This window comes from Polyodon spathula, chromosome 10, assembly GCF_017654505.1.
Source record: "Polyodon spathula isolate WHYD16114869_AA chromosome 10, ASM1765450v1, whole genome shotgun sequence".
NCBI lineage: Eukaryota > Metazoa > Chordata > Actinopteri > Acipenseriformes > Polyodontidae > Polyodon > Polyodon spathula.
In genome coordinates this window covers 34,947,934-34,967,975 of record NC_054543.1, presented here as the reverse complement: position 1 = coordinate 34,967,975, position 20,042 = coordinate 34,947,934, and the positions used below count along the sequence as shown (strand labels likewise).

The 20,042-nt window shown below is 38.7% G+C and overlaps 1 protein-coding gene across 2 annotated transcripts in view; it reads left to right on the top strand.

The window, feature by feature from the left end:
• Positions 1 to 1,332: 1,332 nt before the first annotated feature.
• The window catches only part of LOC121321439 (calcium/calmodulin-dependent 3',5'-cyclic nucleotide phosphodiesterase 1A-like), a 38,617-nt gene continuing 19,907 nt past the window's right edge, over positions 1,333 to 20,042 (top strand). For both annotated transcript variants that reach the window (XM_041260388.1, XM_041260387.1), the window contains exon 1: positions 1,333 to 1,452. In XM_041260388.1, the coding sequence (XP_041116322.1) occupies positions 1,403 to 1,452 (50 nt within the window). In that variant the 5' untranslated portion in view covers positions 1,333 to 1,402. The remainder of the gene's footprint in view (positions 1,453 to 20,042) is intronic.

The following is a 20,042-nucleotide window of genomic DNA, read 5'->3' as shown; positions in this document are numbered from 1 at the left end:
AGTCAATTCTCATTAAAATGAGAATTAAACACACTTCCTGATACTACAAATATTCCTTTTATTGTAAATGACTTCTTGTAATACAAATTCACTTAAGCATCTCAATAGAATCTTTGTATAACTAATATGCATGCCATGGCCCAACTGAATAAATAACATTAAATCTTTTTGAAGTTGAAGTTCATACCATATAGTTAGCAAGGTTTTTCTCCGTCTCCATCTGGTTTGCTGACTGCTGCATAATCATGAACACTCTGCCCAGGGACACTGACGGGGACGGGGGGGACCCCTGACTGCCCCTGCTACTCATGAACACCTGGGGCCCCCTGACTGGGGACCCCCGGGACGGGGGATGGGGGACGGGGGTAGGGCAGGCTAAGTTTTTTTTATCTACCAGTATTCAGTGTTGAATTTTACATTTCTATCTCTTTAATTATTCCTTTCAACTTTTATTGTTGATCCTAATGTTTATATTGTACTTTGTGTGGTCATGCCAATAAAGCACCTTTGAATTTGAGAGAGAGAGAGAGAAATTTGAGGTGTTTTTAAACGTTCTCATGAAATAATGGGACGTTTTATTATATTTCTTCCTGACTGATGGCTTTCAGCACCTATAATCAATGCACTATTGTCTACACTTCTTTCCTGTAATAGATTTCATATGCAGTAGTGGAACCTCTTTTGCAGAAGTAACTGAAAAAAACTAAATCTACTACATTTATTCCAGACCTCTTCCAGCATCATTAGCAGTGTCAAAAATGATGAGTACTACTTGGTTTTGCATAGCTTGATCTAGACATCATCCACACCAAATAAAAATCAGATTGTGAAATAATTACAATTTCCTAACATGTAGTTAGCCTTACAGACCAGACTTATCCATCTAGATTAATTTGTGTACTGAACTTCACTTTTAACAACTTTCAGAAAGTTCTCACATGGGACCGCTAAAACAGTCGCATAACTTTTACTGGAGAAATGATAAGCCGCTTCCTGCTTAAATCCTTCCTCACTTTTATGGTGCAGGGTTTTATAACTTCAGTGCATGGCAGCATAGTTCACATGACTACATTAATCTAACACATTTGTACCTGGGCAGCTCTTGGCAATGTATCAGACGTCTCTTGCACGGTTCCTTTCTTGCCTCAACTTGTCTCCCAATGCTTTACGCAAGCAGCTCTGTTTGGTGGTGCACAGAAGTGCCTCTCTGATATGGCCTCTATGGCCTTGTTTTAATAAGCTGTCATAGAGAGAGGGAGGCTTTCCAGACACAAAAAGTCCAACCTCTGTGCTCACAACGGTGTAGTCGTAGTAGTAGGAGGAGGAGGAGGAGGAGGAGGAGGACAACTGTTTGGTGCCAGGCTGCTCTGGAAGAAGAAACTTAGTTTTTCCTCACTTTTAAATGGACTGTGTTACTATCAAGAAGAAACTACTCCACAGACCCATCTTTAGGTAAGTGACTTGTAGAAGAAAGGGGGAATTCATTTAAATCTTCCTCCCCTTTTCGTGACATCGAATTTATATTATATCCCTAATAATCAGTGAGGTATAATCTTGGGTGTGACACTTCAGTACTGTAGCAATAATTCAGTAAAGTTGTTAAAACTTGGACTATAGTTGTTGCGGGGCTGTTTTTTTCCTCTTATCAAGTATTTTATTATTAGCTCTGTACTTTGAACAAGTTGTAAAAGTGCTTTAAACATTTGCAGACATTGGAGGTAAAAAGACTATAAGATGTGGAACATTGTTCACAGGACTGGACAGATTGCAAGGGTTTAACTGTTTTATGTTTATTTGGTTTCTTTTTGTATATGTAATTTAAAGCTGAGCAGCAGCTGTTAGGTGTGTTTTGCAGTGTTATTCACCTATATAACACTGCAAATGATTATCAGGCTTTTTTTTTAATGAAACACTAAGGAGTAGTGACACGAAGGAGTACTTTAAAATCAAGCAGAACAACTTAAGGGTTTGTTTGTTCAGACACAGTTCAAGAAGAATGTTGTTTTGATGTTGCTGAAATGAAAGGATATTGTTGGAAAGCATATGGGTGGCGTGCAATTATTTTATTGCTTTTCCAAGTGAGGAGGCCAGCTTTCCCCATGTGGAATTGTCCGTACGTCAACCACCCCCCCCCCCCCCCCCCCCCCCAACTTTCAAGATAGGTTGCTGCTGGAAAGCCTACATGGGAATAACATTTTTTCTGGCACTTGCTATTAGGATTCTGTGGTGTTTGGAAAGGAAATATTGCTCCGGCTGTCTTTTTTGTTTATAACAAGTGACATCTTGAGCACCACTTAAATCCAATTCCCATTGGACAAGACTTGATGACATCTGCAGTGTATCATAGCTGTGAGCTTGAATAGCCAATGCTGTCACCTTAACACCAGCATTTTCCACCTAAAAGGGCCCTAATGGTTTATTTGTTTTCAGTCAAAACATGAATTACAGCTAGACCTCACTTAAAAACATATTTTTTCTGCATTTTTCGCAAAATATCTGAATAAAAATGAATTTGCAGTCCTTATTTGCAGAAGTGGTTAACAAATAGAAATTAAAGAAACTCTGAACATACATACATACATTTTATTTTCAGTCAGGGGTGTGGAACTAGATTTACAAAGGTTTAAATCATGGTTAATACTTCAAAACTAGAAATTAACAGTTTGTAGTGTGCTTCTACCTCTATATTAGGTTTTAGTATATATATTATATATATATATATATATATATATATATATATATATATATATATATATATATATGTATATATATATATAAGGGTGCAGCATATGTAAAACATATATAAAAAGTGCAGCAAACTAAATCCCACTCACATGTGTAGTACTTTGTTTATTTAACCTCTTTATATACTTCTTTCCACCATGAATCCATAAAGAACACAATGTGATTCTTATATGTCTTCTGGGCCAATGGAAATAAATGTGGTTAAAAAAATAAAATAAATTATGGGGTTTATACAACTATTTTCCACTTATCTTGTGTGTTGGACACTGCCAGGTAGCAACTACGATGAAGACATTCAACTTCCTGTGAATAAAACAATTTGTTATATATCATCAAAGGCACCTTCCAATGGCTTGATAAATAGTTAGAGTATGTAACAAAGACAGATGGGTTCTCTCTCAGCAGTTTTAAGGGTTCAATACCTGTTCTGTAAATTTTTTTTGTAATGCTGTATATAAACATACCCATACACAAACAAACGCATGACTACTGTATACTTTAAACTATACAACCGATAATTATTTTGTGAGGTGAGAATGTAAGAAATTATGCTCAAGCAGACAGAGATATTCTTTATCTTCTGAGACTTGTTCAATCCGCAATATACTTATATACACTTTAGCACAAGTTATTAAGATACAATCTGAGTTTGGGGGTATGTGCAGGAATCTGTCCTGAACATGTATGATAGCACAAGCACAAGTTCAATCTCCCTAATTCATTTATTTTTTATTTTTTGGGGGGGGGGGGGTATCGCATTTAGGTGTTCTAAAATGTTCTTGCTTCGCAGAGATATATGAATGCTTGATAACTTGCATATTAGTTTGGCTTCACATTTATGAAATCAATGATTATTATTAGTTTAGGGTCTGTTGGCATTTCTGTTGGGGTTACAATGTGTGTGCATGTGTGTGTGTGTGCGTATTAATGTCAGAACTGTGTTTGGGTTGGATTGAGTCACTGTACAGTATATGAAACCAAATATGACACTGATTCCCACCCACCTTTTTTCCGATTCCAACGCTACCCCACCATTGCCTGAAGGACCATTCCATTAAAATGTTTGTTAAACTGAGTCATCTATGCCAGTCTAAGATTATTTTGGTGATGGATCACAGAACTTGGGAAGTCTGATTTTAACAACTTTCACAAAATGGAAATTAGTAACATGCTGTTTATACAGAGAGATTCGTTTGATAGTATACTGCAACACCGTCATCTGTCATACATCCACACTAGGCATGCCAGGTTTATAAAGTAGTTTAGTTTAAATATCCAAAAATGGATGATTCCTGGCTTAAGTATTTTAACCTTCTAAAAACCAAAGCTTTGCAGTATTATAAAAAAACATTTGTGTTGTTGAACTTGCCCACATTAAACTAAAATTAATAGCAGTGGCTATTTCAAGAGGCAAGTTATTTCACACAGCAGTCTTGTTAAAAACTTGTAAAGTATGCTTTTGTTTTAAATTAGACAGTTATATAACCATAACACAATTGGATTCTACAGGTATTTGACACTGGATAATATTCATTCATACCATAAGCATTCATACAACTACAGCAACAGATGTATAGTGCTTTGTTTGGATGGCTATTAAGAGGACTGGCTATTAACCACCGTGTGGTTCAGTGGTTAAAGAAAATGGCTTGTAACCAGGAGGTCCCTAGCTCACTCAATGACTCATTGTGTGACCCTGGACAAGTCACTTAAACTCCTTGTGCTCCGTCTTTCACATGAGACGTTGTAAGGGACGCTGCAGCTGATGCATAGTTCACACAATCTAGTCTCTATATGTCGCCTTGGATAAAAGCATCTGCTAAATTAATAATACATATTTGTCATGTTAAAAGCCAAGTGGTTATTCATCATGTGTATTCTTTTTTCTGTTACTTGTTTTAATTCAGTTTAATCATTGCAATATAATTGCAGATGGGTTACAGAAACCAAAATAATGAATGTATTTATAAACATCATTGTATGGAAGCCATGCCTCAAAATAAAAATTAATTGGTACAATATTGGTACATTTTTGTCATCATCCTCATACTATGACTGGACTATTAAAACAACACAGACTAGCTGTGAGCCAAAATTCAGTGAAAGTTTATGACAGGACTCATCGACATGTCTTGAGTGATGTTTGGAAGGAAGTTTACACACCTTTGAGCAACATACAGCTACGGCCAAATCTGTTGAATGGTCTTGAATTTCAGGATTGAGAAATAATTTAAAAAATAACTGTATGAACATAATTTAGATGTTTTATTTAACATCATGTAATCAAAGAAACTACAAAATGATATGGCAAAATTCTAGGTAATAGTAGTACAGTATTTCATGTTAGATTTCGAAATGTCAAATTTTTCAATTTTTGTCAGTTTTTTGTTAAGTACAACAAAGCAGTACGTAATGCAGTTTGTTAACATAACAGTATTTCATTCAACTTTATGAAGCAAAATGTATTAATTCTCTAGCGTAATGCAACACTTTTGGCCTTTGCTGTAGATGGAGAAAATGCATTTTTAAAAAACCATCAAACTTTGATTAAATTCAGAAGACTTATGTTGTTAAAGGTGTGACCTTTTTTTTAAAATTATTTGTAGTTTTATGAAAATGAATAAATCACTTTGACAGTTTTTAAGTTGTTTTTGGAACCCTTTTTCTCTTTTCAAAACTGCTGGGCAAAAGATGTGAAATAGGAGACACCCACAAGACTCACTGCAGTTTGACTTTTGTTAGTACTAGATTTAGAGATAATGCCTAAATCAAAACGTGTGCTGCTCAAGTTGCAGTGCGAAACATATTGCCATGAACATAAAACGCTACTTAAAGTAAAAGAGTCATCCCTATTCTATATTATTTGCTTTATAACTCATTACACCTACCTTTCCAGATTAATTAAAAAAAAGTTAAGAATTCCAACTGTCTCATGGTTTAACACATGCTGTAAAATCGATGCTTTTTGTTCTATACCTATTTTGTCTTTGTTAGTAATGGGCTGTTTTGAAGAACAAGCGTCACTCCAGAAATCTATCCTTAAGTTCTAGAACTGTATTCACTGAGGAATGGTAATATGCAAGTACTGTAAATGTAAAAAAAACAAGCATACTTATTACAATAAACGTTAAACACTATAAAAGACAGCTATTATTATTAAACAAGATCGGTTTATTTTGATCAGTAATGTGCCTTGACAAAAGTATACTGTTTTGAACAGCCTTGACATTGTTATATCTTCAATTTTTTTTTTTTTTTTTTTAAAGCAATATCCATCTTTGGGTAAAAATTTAGATTTTTTTTGTTCTTTTTGTTAACACAGTTTCCAATTTGTTATCTTTGAAACTGTGTTTTAAAATGGCTATAAAATGAAACACTGGAGATGGAGCAGAGCAACAGGGACAATTTAATCAGATTTATTCATGAGAAATTTTAAGTCAAGTCACATGTTGCACACTGTTGCCATCCAAGGTTATAATCACTGTAGCATCAGAGTGCCTAATAAGCCAAAGAAACACATCTGTTAAAGAGTAACCAGTCACATTTATGGGGTCAGATTTATCAAGGGTTTTTACACCAAAATGCAGTTGGCTCCTGTGACGAAGTGCCCGCCCCTGTGTGTATTTTCTGTTATATGTTGCGTGTGGTGTGTTAAATGTTGGTGTATAGTCATTGGTACACGGGATATAAACGGGTCTGTGTAGCATGAGTGTTTAAAATGTATATTTGTATTTAGGCACGAGGATTGCACAGCACTTCACGTGCAAGTAAAATGTAATAATATGTGAGCACGGGGAATTGTACTTTATTAATTCACATGCAGTTGTACCGCGACTCCAATTGAATGATTGATTAGCAGTCGAGTCTCGGTTCAGCTGCATAAAAGCAACATGTTTTCACCCACTCGGGCTTGTGTGTTCTGTGAGTGGAGAACGGGATTGGAGATGGAGGTAAAAATAATCATAAGAATAATAATAATCGTTAAAAAGAAGCTCACCATGTTTTGTCTATATGGTCCGTTTTGTATGTCTGTTTATTTTGGCTACCAGTGCTGTGCCCCGTGTTTTTGTATGTTACAATCTTTTTATTTTGCTGTTCTGTTTATTTATTAAATACTGAGCAAGACCATTCGCTCAGCTCCACCAAACTCCACCTCTCTCTTGTTGTTTTATTTCCTGGCTCTGGTCTGACGCCACCCACTCCGGCTGTCTTTGTGACAGCTCCATAAAAATAAAAATGATAAATTAGTAATAAAACAATACACGTAAGAACAACCTGTATAACTATTTCAAGGATATAAAAGCGAGCTTACCTTGTTTATTAGTTTTTTATGTTATAAACGATGGAAATTGTATTTTGACCTTGATAAATCTGCTACGGGTTGCTGCCAAGTCTAAATTTGAAAATTCATTGTGGAGTTCTATACAACCTATTTCAATAAGTTCCTTATGTTAAAGTTTCTCCAGGATGCATCAGTCATTTCCTGCTAGTGTGAATATGTAGAATAGTGAGCTGGTAGTCAGTAAGAATATCAATGTGTGCTGACCATAGTTCTGTAGGTGACCAGGTACAAATTACAGTAAATTATTATTTCAGGTGGGAATGCGCCTTATACTAATGTCTGCTCTATATTGTGTAAGTTTTGAAAAAAAATATTGAAACCTGCTGGACAGTACAGCACTTTGAAATAATTGTTTTTGGTCAAGGAAAATAATAATTAAAAAAAAAAAAATTAATAAGCAGAAGGTGTGTAATGTAATTTCTTACTGCTGTATTAGCTAACTTGTGTAGTGATGTCAGGTGATTTTGCATGTACTGAACTTAAGTTTACTAGTGCTTTTCAGAAACTGATTTTAAACCTTGGTTTGTGATAGTTTTCATGCATATTTCTGATTATACGGAAGATTGAGTTTTTGGCAACCTCCTAAGGCTCACTATCAAAAACCACCAATTCAAACTGTATTAACCTATAATGGATTCCCTAGTATAAATCTATAGAAACATTCTTAACTTGCCAGTATGAGTAACTTTACAAGTATTTAAGGAGCAAGCCCCATTGGCTGTTTTTGTGCATGAAATGTTTTTGGTCAAATGCATATTGTACTGATTTCATATTTCCTGTACTCCTGAGTTATTAAGAAGTAATTGCTTTCCAATGCAAACTATCAACAATATAATAAGGTATGTAAATAGGGGTGTTTATTAAATAAACGAGAGAAATCATGGAAAGGGTTGAAAACTCTGCTCCATTAGTTAGCCATAGGAATGTTATACATTTTGAGTGTTAATGATTAATGTCACCGTGGCCTGGGTTATTGGCATTGTCCACTGTCTCAGGCTCCACAGGAAGAGCATTTTAAAAACAGTTTTGTAAACATCTAGGACTGTTGTCAAACAGGAATTTGGGATTCTGTTCAATTTTAACTGATGAACTGTTTTTCATACCAAATGGTTACTGAAGCATCATTAAAGTACTGTTTGTAATTAAGTATTGCTGCGCTGTGTAAGAAGACAATACTGCATTAAACTTAAATAATTCCAAAAATCTTACCATACTTGCACTTCCATTTGCTATATACTGAAACACAGCAGGCTGTTGAATACTAAAATTATGCTTTCCATCCACTTCTCCGTCTGTCTGTCTGTCTTTCACCTGAGTAGGCTGTAGAGGTTATTGTTATACAGGTAGACTTCTACAAGTATTGTGAGAAACCTTTGATTTTTTTACCTCCAGGTCAAAGTGACAGAATTCCAAGACAATTCTCAGTTTTCAACATGCTCACAACAGGAGCAGAATCGATGGTCTGATTTGGGTAATATTTTGTAGAATTAAACAGTTAGATCTGAACTTGGTTCCTAATAGATGAAATAGCAGTGTCCAATTAAGCAGTCTCATATATTGAAATATTGGACGGGAGTTACTACCATACTCTGGTCATCACATATGATAATATGTAGCCGTGCAGTCAACCAAACCACTGCATTGAGTTGCCTTGAGTTTAATCTACAATGATTAGAGTTAATTAGTGAATGGCTTTAATTACCTGAATTGTTGCCTGAAAAATCTAGTGGTCTGATACTAAGAAATAGCCCAATTAAGATTTGAACCAGATTTGAAGATCCAGTCCCTACAAAAGGAACTTCTTTACTGAGCACTTCAATTGGAATTACTTAGAAAAATGCATTGGGTTGATTAAGGCTGTTTACACTGCATAATATGTATTGAGCATTGTAGCATTGAATGACTTTTTTATATTCAAATCCATGTATGTAAGGATGTTGCTTCTTTTTTTATACATGTGGCCACTCCACAATTATCATTCAATTACCTAATTGGGGAATGGCCACACCTGTGATTGTTGGAAGGGTCCCATTTAACCCCATACCTGCCAACCTTACATTCCCACACAGATGCTATTTACCTTTTAGGGTTTTTGCCCTGCCACACTTACATTTAATGCTGCACAGGTTTAAACAAGTTTTTTAAACAAGCATTTTTTGCAGTTGCAGATTCGATTTCCCAGATGAGGAACTTTTAAACCACTAAACATGGATTTTTTTATCCACTCGTCTTTAATATTCCTTTTGCCAAGTCTATCAGACCATGACATCGATAAGTATTTCTCTGAGCTCTATCTTTAGGAAATAAGCATTTCTAACCATTCCACTTGCTGGCAGGACTGATTCCCATCCCTTGCCCTCTTGGGTCATCTCTGGAATGAGGTGACCGATCCAAGGAGTTTTATAGCATGAAGGGCACCAGAAACTCATGGGAAAATACTTTCTATATATATCCTTACTTCATTTCTTACTCCACTGCCTTTTGTTGTTGTGTCCGTCTTTCCAATTTCATTTATGCAAGCCTTGTGCACATTGATAATGGAGTTAACATGCTGGATAAGAAATCTCAGACCTTTGTTGAGGATCGGGATGAAAGAAAATCAATACAGGGTGACGACCCCTGTTATCAAAATAATTCTGTCTTAGTATCCAAGCTTAACTGTTAAAGCTCAAAACCTGACATCAATGTTCTGTTACAAGGCGATGTAATAAGGGAAATTATAGAGTAGTGTTTAGCAAAATAGACAACATTATGCACAGGATTTCTTTAATCCTGATAGACTTCGTACTGTCCCATACAGTGCAACTAAAGTTATACGATATCTATTAACAAACCTGGCTCTTCTGTGCAGTGGTAAAAATGCTCACTTGGGGAATGTATGGTGGCCTCCATCCTCTTACACGACATTTCAAATTAGTTTATTTTGGCCAAACACATGGAAATAAGGTCAACAAAGTTACAGTAAACTCTGGGCTTAGGTTAAATTGTAGGAAACAGTTTTTTACACAGAGTTGTGAGTGTATGGAATGAGTTACAAAGCAAAGTGTTTGCTCCTGAGAGATTAAGATCCTTTAAGAACTGACTTGAATCTAGACTAGTTCTGGGATCAATCACTGGTTGAATATCATTCTCTTGTTTATAATTTTTCCTATGTTCTTATGTAAACAAAGCAAAATAATCTGAGGTAAACAGCGGTCAGTTCATTGGATGCAGTAGGCATATTTTATATTTAGCTTTTTATGTAACTTACCAGATTTCAGAAACTGTACGCATAATATATTCTTGCATATTCCCTGAAAAGATTTGATAATTTAGGTTTATGTTGCAATATGTAAATATTGGGGGCACGCTCGCAGGTGTTGCCAATAACGATGGGAGGGACTTATGGGCAGCGTACATGCCTGCCACGACGTCAAGGGATTAACAGGCGGACAGGCTGCAGGTGCGGTTAGGTAGGCAAATACCGTTTAAACTCAATGCAATAGCACTAGCCTTAATTGGCCTGTATCAGCACAGTTACTGGCTGATGAGGGGCTGGTAAAAGAGAGCCTGCTCAGCTAATTGGCTGGCCGTTTCCAACATAAGCTGGGTTCATTCCTGCAGGAAGCTGCGGTCTTAGAATTTAACATAGCTCTTGTGAAAAGCTGTCCGTTTTTGTTTGCGTCTGCAAATCACTCTTTGCTACTGGGGGCCGTCGGGGTCTGCTCATTCGGATCCATGACTAACCCACAGAGACCTACCTGCAGAGCTGGGGTTTGGACCACAGGCTTGTAAACAAACAACCAGCGTGGAGGTCCAACCAGGGGATACAGAGCCCGAGTGAGCTGGTGTAAAGGAACAACAATGGAACGGAGACAGATACTCCCTCACAGGCGATCGGGACAATTATTGGCCAGGCATTGCCGGGCAAAAACACTTTTCCACCAGCGGGTCATGGTTACTGGTCCAATTGGTTTACATTGCTGCTTTTTTTTTTTTAGTCCTGTTTGAATTGTTCAACGGGGTTGTCTTTTCTGTTTAAACTAATAAACCTTGGGTTTTGATTTGAAAAACACTTGTTTGTCTACTCTGTGTGACCCACATGCTCACAATATACTACACAAATACTACTGACGATTGCTATATATTTTATTAGGTGTATATGTAAAAGGTTTTGGTAAGTTTGGTAATAAAACATAATTAAAAGGAATATATATATATATATATATATATATATATATATATATATATATATATATATATATATATATATATATATATACATATATATATATATATATATATATATATATATATATATATATATATATATATATATTATATATAGTATATATATATATATATATATAATTCCTGGTAATTTATGTTTTCAAGCAACTTTTAGCCAAGCCTTGAATATGCTATCAATTTTTTACACTTAGTGTAATTGCACTTGTTATTGATTTACTTATCTAATTCAGAAAGTGCCTCTTGCAATCCATGTTAATATGACAACCAATGAAACTCAAAAGAGATTTATTATTTGATTGTAATTTAAATTAGATGACATTTTTACACACTTTGGGGCAAATATTAAAAGGTCTTGCAAATTGTCTCATCTTTCTCGCAACTCTGCTGCATTGCGAATATTTTATGTAAAATGACAAGTGAGTTGAATGAAATCTAAGAGTTGGGGAGGAACTGCAGTTATCACAGTGCTGCGGAAATTAATAAATGAATTAACACAGGAAATCAACTGCAACCTTCTAGAGGTATATAACCATCACAACTTTTTGCAAAATGAAGACATCTATATTAATCTATATATATATATATATATATATATATATATATATATATATATATATATATATATATATATATATATGTCCTGCATTTGCCTTTAATTTATTTTTTTGCACATAATACTGCTTTGCATGGGGGATACATCTTCACATACTGTAAACAGAGGCCAGGATTATATTTATATTATTAAACCTGTGCATTGATTTTATGCTTTTATTATTTTAGGTTTAATATTCCTCTGTTGGGGGAAAGTACGTTTCTTAAATTATTTTTCCCCCTTTGCTCCCCATGTGACAGAGTACAAAAAGGACTTCATACTGTGTTTCTTTTCATTTCCATTGATACAGTAGCTATTTCTGATAACATCCAGAACAGCCATAATTGCATACTGCACTTAGCAGCCAAACATGAAACCTACATTGTGTTAGGAAAGTGTTATCAGCCATTTTACATGATTATTCTAGCAGTCTCCATAACCGATGTGGTTTAAATCACAAACACCCCACACACACTGACATGAGGTAAAAATAGACACTGAGGCAATTTGTCCCACAAATAACTGTCCAAATAGCAAAGCTATACATCATTGTCAATGGGATTTGTGATAAAATGGCTTGCCAATAGCAAATCTTCATAATGCTTAATATGATTCCTTCGGTAGTATTCCATATACATGGCTTTCTAGCATCAGTTTACTTCTGCATTGCCTGTTTATAAGATTATTGTTAGTGGCTTTGTTAGAATAGGAATTAGTAGCATACTAGCTCACAACAGGTGGGATATTCACAGGTCAGCTGAAGTAAAGAAATTTGGGGCCAACTGCCTGAAATGTTCCCAGAAATGCACAACATCAAATTAGCTCTAATAGACCCAATCTGTAACCAGACACTTGAAAACCAGACTGAGGTTTATAGTTATAACATGGCACAGAATGCAAACATTCCCAAATAGAACACTTGTTCTCTATATGCTTTACAAATGAGTCACGAAAAGCTAATTTATTTATTTAGAGGCCCTTTTGGAATTTACTGATTCACTGTGTAGGTTTCTGGTGATCATACAAATGTACTATATATATATATATATATATATATATATATATATATATATATATATATATATATATATATATATATATATATATATATATATATTGTGATAGAGTGTGTGGGAAGTTATAGTGGGGCGATATGTTGGTCCCCAAATAGGGTGCAGTTTATATCTGTAACAATGTAAAGAATAAATGTAGTCCTTGAAGGGGAAACAAGGTCATGGGGAGGACTACATGACCCAGAAAGATGGTTTTTCAACATGGCCAATCAAAAATAAACCCAGAGTTGGTTAATGCAGCACACCTGTTGCTAATTTAACTAATGCGGCACACCTGCTGCTTATTAAATAAGGTATTTAAACATTATTATTATTATGCTCTGGCACCCGATTAACGTAAACGGACGTAGCTATGTTATAAAATGGTGCTGCGCCGCCAATTATGTGTTGTTGTTGCTGTCCTGATTTGGTTGTGTTCCAGAAAGCAGTGAAGCAGTCAAAGCAGTGGTCTCTGAGTGGGTACTAGAGATTAGCATCCCGAAATAAAAAATTTGGAACTGATTTTAGCGTGTTGCATCCCTTCTTCCCTGCCTGCTTGCGCAGAATGCTACACTGGCTTTAGAAGTGGGATCAAGAACGGACCGCCCAAGCGTCAAGCAAGAGTGGCTAGGAGATGGACTCTCCTGGTATATCCAGGAACATGAGGTGGAGCTCACCCAGTTGGAAGAACAACTCAAGAGCTGTGCTGGGAGGCAGTGGTCGCTGGCGGCAGAGCACATGGGGCCCGGCTGGGTCCAGCAGAATGACACGCCAGAGCAAAGAAAGGCGAGTTCAGACCAGCACTCAAGGACAGCAGTCACTGCCAGCAGAATGCCATGGCGGGGGCCTGCAATCATACAAGAATACCGGCCAATCGACCTAATGGCAAAGGCAGTACCGAAGGACAGTGGGCCACAAAGCTGATCAGTTTTGCTGGCACTACAACCTGGGAGGCTTTCCACGCACAGCTAACCGTGCTGGGGAAGCTGTGCAAGTGGAACGGAGAGGACAAGGCACAACAGCTGATGGCAGTGCTGAGAGGGGATACCCAGATGGTGCTGCTGAACCTGGCTGAGGAAGATATGGGTAATTACCACACCCTGGTGGCCACCCTGCAACGTCAGTTCGGCAACATAAGGGAACCAGATCTGCTGCAGGCCAGGTTCTGAAGGCATACATGGATGGCAGGTGAGTCCCTGGTCTGATTAGCCACAGACCTGGAAAGGAAAGCCTGGTAGGCGTATGCAGATGTTGCCGCCCAAGAGCAAGAGAAGCAAGCCTGGTTCCAGTTCGTTGAAGCCATGAGACTGGGTGAGCTCTGCAAGTACCTGTGCCTTGATAAGCCCCGGTCACTACGGACTGCTCTGCAACTCCCCCAAGAATGGGAGGATGTGACCCAGGAAGAGAGAGGTGGTCGACCGCAACCCACCGAACGATGGGTAGGTGAGAGGAAGTCAACGCAGCCCACAGCATAGCCTCATTGGCAGAGGCCCTGCGGGAGATCGTGGCCATTCAAGAAGCCATGGTAGAATGGTCAGGACAGCCACCGCCAACTGGCTCTGTTGGGGATGTGGACAGCCCAGTCACATCAGCGCCTACTGCCCTCGGCAAGAAGCACCACGGCCAAGACCTGACCAGTCACCGACGGGAAATGGAAGAGGGCTGAAGTAGAAGGGGAAGCTTCAGACCGCGTCTCCAGCCCCCAACAAACTACCAGCACACTAGTCATCATGGGGAGAACCAATGTCAGGGTGCATCTCCATCTGAACTGCGGGGTGGAGGGAGTGCCCTGCACTGCGCTGATAGACACCGGATCCACTGTCACCCTGGTCAGATCCGACATCCTTCAGCAGACTGGCCAGAACAGCCAGGCTAAAGTGGCAACCACGACGATGCAACTGTGAACGGTGATGGGACAACTATCCTGATAAGAATGAGCGGGATACTGCTGCTGTGTCTGGGAGGAACCGTCTTCGACTAGGAGGTCTGGGTCACCAGGACCAGTGCATCCTGTGGTTGGATTTCTTTCAATAGGTGAAAGGACGGCTGGATCTGGCAAAAGGAACGATGACCTTCGGAGCAAGCCTGCCGCTCCTTCTAGAGGGACCAGACACCCAACCCAGTGCAACGGGCTTCGTGTAAACTCTGGTACATGCCAGCCCTTTCAAAGGCTCCAGCAAAAGGCGTCCATCATGGTTGAAACACCAGCAGAAAGCCAGAGCGATGGCCACTGCCATTGCAGCCAATCTTTCCTACCCATCCAAGGTCCCGGCAGCCTCCAGTCTTTTTTAAGGGCTACCAATGGTGAGCGCCAAGAGTAAGGCAGTGACCGAGCATCGGACTCCAGCCATTTAAAGAGCTCCTGCAACAGATGTAGGCAGAGAAAGAGAGCGGAGACCAGTCGCAGCACCAATCCCCAGACCCCAGCATCCGTCAGATCTTTTGAGAGCTCCTGCAACACAGGGGCAGAGCGAGAGAGAGATGGCCGATTCCAGCATCAGCCCCTGGATTCCAGCCAGCGTCAGCTCTTTTCAGAGTTCCCGTGAATGGTGTGCACTTAGGGCAGGAAGCCTCCTCAGTGAGGCCATGGAAGGAGTGTACCAGTGCAGCAAGGAGGGACTCCATGAACAAGAAAGTGATCAGGCGCGCCGTATTCCAGGCCAACCATGGTGCGCCAAGTGTAGGGCATTTCAGCATCTCAAAGACGCTGGCGTGCCTCTGTGACCGGTTTTACTGGGGATCCAGGTTGGGGAGCCAATGGAGAGGGTGGCCATTGACGTTATAGGCCCATTCTCCACCTCCGACATTGGGAAACAGTTAGTTTTGGCAGCTGTAGACTAGTTCATCAAATGGCTAGAAGCCTACTTGCTGCCAAACCAGGAGGCACAGACGGTGGCGGATGCATTCATTGATGGGTTCTTCTCCCGGTTCGGGCTTCCCCAGGAGCTCCACTCAGAGCAAGGGTAGAATTTCGAGAGCAAGGTCTTTGGCGATGTCTGCAAATGACTGGGGATTAGCAAGACCCACACCACCCCTCTTCACCCTCCAAGCGATGGTTTAGTTGAACGTTTTAACTGCACACAGTGCACCCAACTGGCCATCGCCACCAGTGAGCACCAATATGACCGCGACCTCCACTTGCCACTAATCCTGCTGGCTTGCCGTGCAGGAGTCCACTCTGCACCCCAGCCCTGCTAATGATGGGGCGGGAGCTGCGGACACCAGGGGAGATCCTGTATGGACAGCTATTGGGGGAAAAAGGAACCATCCAGAATGGAGTATGCCCAGTGCTGGCAAGACCTCCTGGATAGCGCTCACGCCTTTTCAGACCACCAGGATCCAACAGCAGCGAAACTATGACCTACAGGAGAGAAGAAGCCACTTTCAGCCGGGGGAATTGGCATGGGTTTACAGCCCCCACCGAAAGAAGGGACAATCACCCAAACTGGACGCTCCCTGGGTGGGACCGTGTACCATACTGGAGCAAGTGGGTGAGGTGGTCTATCGAAAGGATGTGCTCTACTGCGATCTCCTCAGCCATATCACAGGCTAGAGCCCGCAGCGAGACCTCCTTCAACCCCGCCATAGGCTCCCTCTGGGACACGAATGACACCAGCCTTCTCCCCTAGTTCCGGACCTGAAAGAGACTGCCCCCAAGGTCAGTCACCTGCTCACTACAGGAACTTTGTGTTCTCTGTTGCCCAGCCCATTTGGGCAATTTGACAATAGACTATCTCTGCAGCGCCGGAGCATGGCAGTTCACACACGGCAGTTCACACACGGCAGTTGACATGGTCACACGTACATCTGCAGTAGCTCCACAGCCACGCACAGATGCATAGTAGCTCACTAGTATTATTTTTTACTTGAATAATCAGTAGCTTGTTTTTTTTATACAAGGTATGATTTGTAGGGTTGTAATCCAAAGAAAAATAACTGTTTTCGGCAAAATAAACACTGTCCTATTTTACCATACCTATCCTATCATATAGTCAGTCTAAATGTCAACATACTACCCCTCTTGTTGATTCATACTGTATATCTATATTTTTTCAAATTGAGTTTTGGTATGTGATGTAGGAACAATTCAATAATTGATAATTTAATGTTTATCTGGGTTTATTAGTTCTCTTATTAATAATATTTAATTGACATGTTACAAAGATTGAGGATTTACTATGAACACACATACACATGCTAAACACGAGGAATGTTTAATCATTGTAGTATTTTATTAAGTACACAAATAATAAAGAGAAATCAGAAAAAGTCAGAAAGTAAATCTCTTAGTCTCTAAGCACCAAACACAAGTCAAAAGCTCTCACTGCACTCATGCTGGCTAGCATGCAATTGAAAAATGACACCACCTGTCTCCTCACACACAAATCAACCACCACAGCAGCTCAAGCAAGCTGTAACATAGCTAGTAAATTGCTCACACACACGCGCCCACATACAAGCTCAGCCTCAACTGAACTGATGCAGACAATCTTACAATATATCACATAAAGCTTACTAATGGTATATCGATTAAGGATATGGCAAGTTTACTTTTAAATAAATTCTTCATACAACAATATGAGGTAGATTTCTTATAGTTACTTCATCAAGTTTCACTAAAAGTGTGCAAACTAAATAATTAACCGTTTCATTCTATGTGAATGTGTTACAATTAATTAATTTAGTTCCATGAAAGGAAAATGCAACTGGAACTATACTCAATGGTTCCTTGAAGCTTTAGACTTTTTGATCCGTTACTTTGGAAACTCAATCTGTTGAAGTGTCCTGTATAAAAAGCTCTCCTCTCAGCAACAAAGTCTTAAATCTTATATTGGATCAAACTCTGCAACAAAGCTTTCAATTCTCGATAGAATCAATAAACAGCTGCAACAAAGTCTTCAGTCCTTGGTATAGGATCCACAACAGCGCCCATCCACTCTGTCCTCTTCACTGAATTTTTTTAGTTACGCAGGTAGCAGGGCACAGATTCTTTTGGATACTGTGGTTTTAGGTGTACAGCAGACCCAGACTGGTTTGTCTGATAACAGTCGCTGTAAGTTTTACGGCAGTCTTCTCGCCGGGTCTCAGTCTTGTTGCCTGTGGTAGTGACTCCCTTGCAGCTTGCTTCCTCTTCTTGGGTCAGTTTTCAGGCAGAATCTGGAATTGGGTCCATTTTTAGGAAGAGTCCCGGAGTTGCAGCTTCACTTAGCAGAGTGAAAGCACCTTGTTCAGCATTCGATGTGGAGCGCAAAATATTAGTTTTGCTTGGACATTCATTTTTCTCTTTGCTAAATAGCCATCTTCATGAGATCATTTGTTTATCTTGCTTTTTAAACTCCCAGTCCTTTGATGTTTTAATGTCCTTTTCCACTGGGACATCACTAGTTTATGTTTTCCTTGAGTCAAACCTATTGGTGTCCACTTGGGAATTATCTGTACATAATTAAACTGTCTTTTCAGCCTAATCCAGTTCAGGAGCAACCTAGCCCTGGTCACCTCATTCAATAGGTCACATAGTTCAGTATGTCTGCAAGAAAGAGGCCCTCTTCTCAAGACACAGCTGTTTGCCCTGTTTCTCAAGACACATAGTGTCATTAATTAATCCAGTTACATTTCTAATTCATGTTCATGTATTAGTATCATATTCAGGGAATATGTCCCACAGTGATTAACATTGAGGAAAAGGGGATGTCTTTTTATTTAATATTATTTGTAGGGTTTTATTTTTGATGACGTGACACGCCTCTAAAACCTATTTTGAGACAATTCGTTTTCTTAATAAAAGTCAGAAAAAGTTGTGTATTACAAATGAAGCTCAATGGTTTTCACCTTTGTATTCTGATTGACCCTGGTTTCATTGTCTAATATTTAATTAAAACGGAGATGATTAGTTGCTTAATTTAGCATCCAATAGAATTCAATAGAAATTTTGTGTTTTGAACTGCTGCAAAACATGAAAGCAGTCACTTTTGAAATGCCAATTATTATATATAATTGTATTAAATTATGTATAATAAACCTAAACAGCTATTATCCCATTAAGTACCTTTTTTTCTGAAACAATCAGAACACCAGCTGTATTTATGTCATTTGATACATTACATTTAGACTAACAAAATTAGAGTAAGTTATCATAACAATAAAGAGAAGATTGAACTAACAGGTAGATAAATGTCAGTTAAAAATGCTCTGAAAAATCACTAAGTAAACTGTCCTCAAATGAGTACAATGGCACTTAATGGGTTTAGGAAACTAATTCCAATTCAAAACAAAGCACCCTAGTACAGAAGATCCATTTGAATGTTTGTAAACTTACATACATAAATTCATGCTATCTGTTTTATTGTCTAGTTTTGGCAGTGCATCAGTAGATTTCTAGACACTATATTTCTGTATCTGTTTGCAACTGGGAGCGATTTTAAATGATTCCTTATTGTTTCCATCATGGTGATAGAAAGGAGAGCCATCATGTATTATACTGTGGAGGAATTATTTATTTGACCTTTAAGTTTTGGTTGCAGATTAGATTGTAGACTTATGGAAACTTTGGTATTAGAAAAATATGACTGGTTTCATGGCAGATACAAATGTGAGGGAAGAAGGCTATTTAATCTTCAGTCCAAAGTCGATCCTCACACACAGGAAACAGGAAATACTGAGCCCAAAATATGACGTTTACATTCTAGCTTGGGAAAGTCATGTTACCAAATGGCATGATACTAAATACTAAAAGTTATAACCTATTGCTTGTTTGTTCTTGCTCGTTATTGCCCAAACAAATACGTGTTTTGTCCCTGAGAGCTAAAAAAAAAAAAAAAAAAAAGATTTATTAGCTCCAGGAACTAAGTTTGGGTTGTTTGCTTGTTTCCCACTGCTCTGCAAACAAATCCTTTCCTCACACAGGGTGAATTGTTTGTTGAAAGTGAGACAGGGGTATATGATGTGCTTTCCACACTGTTGACACAAGCCCCAATTATACAGGGTTCATTAATAAAGTAGACTATCATCTGAGCACCAACTCTGATGATGAACTTCAACCCCTGGTAGAGATCATTTTCACAGACTAGGTCCTAATACATCC